This window comes from Aptenodytes forsteri, unplaced genomic scaffold (genome assembly GCF_000699145.1).
Source record: "Aptenodytes forsteri isolate BGI_AS27 unplaced genomic scaffold, ASM69914v1 Scaffold298, whole genome shotgun sequence".
Classification (NCBI taxonomy): domain Eukaryota; kingdom Metazoa; phylum Chordata; class Aves; order Sphenisciformes; family Spheniscidae; genus Aptenodytes; species Aptenodytes forsteri.
Window position 1 is genome coordinate 197,230 of NW_008793956.1, and position 1,726 is coordinate 198,955.

The following is a 1,726-nucleotide window of genomic DNA, read 5'->3' on the forward strand; positions in this document are numbered from 1 at the left end:
GGCGCAGCCGGTGACCATCCCCCCGCGGCCGTGCCGCTCTGCAGATGCCCATCAACGCCTCCAACGCCCTGACCCTGGCTCACCAGCTCCGTGTCTACACGGCCGAGGCGGCCAACTTCTCGGACATGGTTGATGTCCTCTACGTGGCCCAGATGATAGAGAAGTTTATTGGCTACGTGGACCAGATCAAGCAGGTAAGGAGCGCTTCTCCTGTCCCCTGCTTGTCCCAGCCCTGCCAGTTATTTTTGGGGTGGAAGAGCATGAATTGGGGTGTTTGCCGCTTGGGGATGGCAGTAGCTCTTTGCAGAGCCGCTTGCTGTCCTCGCAGCTGACGGACGTGATCGTGGAGATGGCCAGCAACATCATGCTGGTGGATGACCACATCCTGTGGATGTCGCAGAAGGAGGAGAAGGCTTGCACCAGCATCGTCCGCTCCCTGGAGAAGATCGCCGCCCACACACTCAGCAGCAACTCCCAGCACATGGCGGTGGTGAGTGGGGGGCAAAGGGGGGGCTGCCTGGAGATAGGGGGCTGAGGGGGGAGGAAGAGGTCGTTGAGCTGCTGATGCGGGGTCTCCGCCCGTGCCAGGGGGTCTCTGCCCATGCTGGGGGTTCTCTGGCCATGCCAGGGGGGGGTCTCTGGCCGTGCCGGGGCTGATGGCTGCCCTGTGGCGCTGTGCCTGGCAGAACTCACGCAACATCGCCTTCGAGGCATACGTGGTGAAGCCCGAGAGCTACGTGGGGCTGAGCTGCGTGGCTTTCCAGCGGCGGGACGGGAGTCCAGCCGGGCGTCCCCCCCCGGCTGAGCGGGGGGCCGAGCCCGTGCCCGACCAGCAGCTGAGGCTGCGCTGCACCACGGGGCGCCCCAACGTCTCCCTGACCAGCTTCCACATCAAGGTACGGGTAAGCCAGAGGACTGGGGGGTGCCGGGTGGGGGGGCTACCCCTGCTCACCGGCGACCGTGCGCCCGCAGAACAGCATCGCCCTGGCCTCCATCCAGCTGCCGCCCAGCCTCTTCGCCAGCCCCGTCCCGGCCGCGCCGCTGGCCGACTGCAAGCTCCAGCTGCTGGTCTTCCGCAACGGCAAGCTCTTCTGCAGCACGGGCAATTCCTCCCGCCTGGCTGACAATGGCAAGCGCCGCAGCCAATTCCTCCGGCTGACAATGGCAAGCGCCGCGCCGTGCTGGTCTTCCGCAACGGCAAGCTCTTCTGCAGCACGGGCAACTCCTCCCGCCTGGCTGACAATGGCAAGCGCCGCAGCGTGGCCACGCCGGTCATCTACGCTGGGACCTGTAAGGGCTGCCTGTTGGCGGGGGCCTTGGGGTGCCCTGTGTGGGGCTTTTCTTGGGGGATGGAGCTCCATGGGGCTCCATGGGGCTCCTTGGGGTGTGCCCTGGTGCTCCTGCAGAGCAAAGCCATCCCTGGGGGTCCTCATGGGGAGGTGGCAACGTGCCTATGGGCTGCAGTGGGGGGTCCCCCGTGGCCAGCCTCCTTTGGGGGTGCAGGCAGAGGGGTGTCTCTTGCCCTGCTCACCGCCTTTCTCTGTTGCTGCAGATGGCTGCGGAGTGGGAAACCTGTCGGAGCCGGTGGCCGTGTCGCTGCGGCACCCTGGGGAGGGCGCAGACCCGGTGGCCGCGTACTGGAACTTCGAGGTGCTGGGAGGTATGGGGGGCTGGAGCGCCGAGGGCTGCCAGTTGGCCGCCCAGGAGCCCAATGTCACCTCCCTGC

The 1,726-nt window shown here is 66.6% G+C and overlaps 1 protein-coding gene across 1 annotated transcript in view; it reads left to right on the plus strand.

Annotated features, from left to right (window-relative positions):
• ADGRA2 (adhesion G protein-coupled receptor A2) overlaps positions 1-1,726 on the plus strand; it is a 27,272-nt gene that overhangs the window by 19,630 nt on the left and 5,916 nt on the right. Inside the window, 6 exon segments of the mRNA XM_019471339.1 lie at positions 45-194; positions 329-490; positions 687-896; positions 973-1,068; positions 1,170-1,290; positions 1,553-1,726. Coding sequence (XP_019326884.1) covers positions 45-194; positions 329-490; positions 687-896; positions 973-1,068; positions 1,170-1,290; positions 1,553-1,726 — 913 coding nt within the window.